Source organism: Fonticula alba (genome assembly GCF_000388065.1).
Source record: "Fonticula alba strain ATCC 38817 unplaced genomic scaffold supercont2.8, whole genome shotgun sequence".
NCBI lineage: Eukaryota > Rotosphaerida > Fonticulaceae > Fonticula > Fonticula alba.
Window position 1 is genome coordinate 1,234,207 of NW_009242978.1, and position 1,006 is coordinate 1,235,212.

Below are 1,006 nucleotides of genomic sequence, written 5' to 3' on the forward strand. Positions count from 1 at the left end.
GGGGAGGGGAGACAGAGGGAGATGTGGAGGAGGAGGAGCAGGAGGAGGCGGAGGACGAATTGGGAAACACACCCGGCAGTTGGGGTTGCAGTCGTGGTTGACAAAGCGTGCGGGTCCGAGGAACAGGCAGTTTGCGCCCTTGCTGGTACTGAACATGACCGAGAAGTCTCGCTGGTCGCTGTCCGTCAGACGGCGCTCCTCCTGGGTGGTCAGCCGGGCGACATACCCAGCACAGAGGAGGATCTGATCCCCAGGGTTCCAGGACTTGATCGACCGGACGCAAACCTCCTGCTTGCCGGAGCGATAGCGATCCGTGACGGCCACCTCGAAGCCGGCCGTCGGGAGGAACATGCTGAGGTAGCGCTTCATGTGACTGGCGGGGGGGTCGTGGGGGAGTAGGTGGATCGGCCTCCGGCGACCACCAGCTGGCAGATGGCCGTGTGGGGAAGGGGCGAGGGAGGGCGAGGGAGAGAGAGAGAGAGAGAGACAGAGAGAAAGCGATGGACAAGGGGGAGGTTGTGCCGAGGAAGGAGCGGGGGACATACTCCTTGAAGCCAATGCGGTCCTCCGGCGCCAAGCGCTGCCAGAAGGGTTGAGCGAGCTTTTCCGGGCCGGAGAGGATCTCAAGGTCCATTGGCGAGGCCAGGGCCGGGTTGGTTTCCTGGCCGAATTGCTCGGCCTCGACACCGAGAATCAACTCGTAGAAGGCTCGCTCCAGGTCCCGGTGGAGGACCAGACGGCGGACCACGGCGATGGCCCGGACTCGATCGACCGTCTTCGACCGGTACCGGGGGCTGGCTTTGTGCACGGAAATGCCGAGCAGCGGATCGGTCAGCAGGTTGTTGCACAGGTCATCATAGGCGACCAGCTGCCGGAAGGTGAGCTCCGGCCGGGACATGGCTGGCCAGGGAGGAAGGGCCGATCCGCGTTCCGGCGGATCGCACGAGGGGGAGGGAGAAGGAGGAGGAGAAGGAAGAGGGAAAGGGCGGGGAGGGGGGGGGGGGGG

At 65.0% G+C, this 1,006-nt stretch overlaps 1 protein-coding gene across 1 annotated transcript in view; it reads right to left on the minus strand.

Annotated features, from left to right (window-relative positions):
• H696_04933 (hypothetical protein) overlaps window positions 1–898 on the minus strand; it is a gene marked incomplete at both ends in the record, with an annotated part of 6,860 nt that extends 5,962 nt beyond the window's left edge. The window contains 2 exons of the mRNA XM_009498799.1: window positions 73–373; window positions 546–898. Coding sequence (XP_009497074.1) covers window positions 73–373; window positions 546–898 — 654 coding nt within the window. The remainder of the gene's footprint in view (window positions 1–72; window positions 374–545) is intronic.
• Between the last annotated feature and the right edge of the window lie 108 nt (window positions 899–1,006).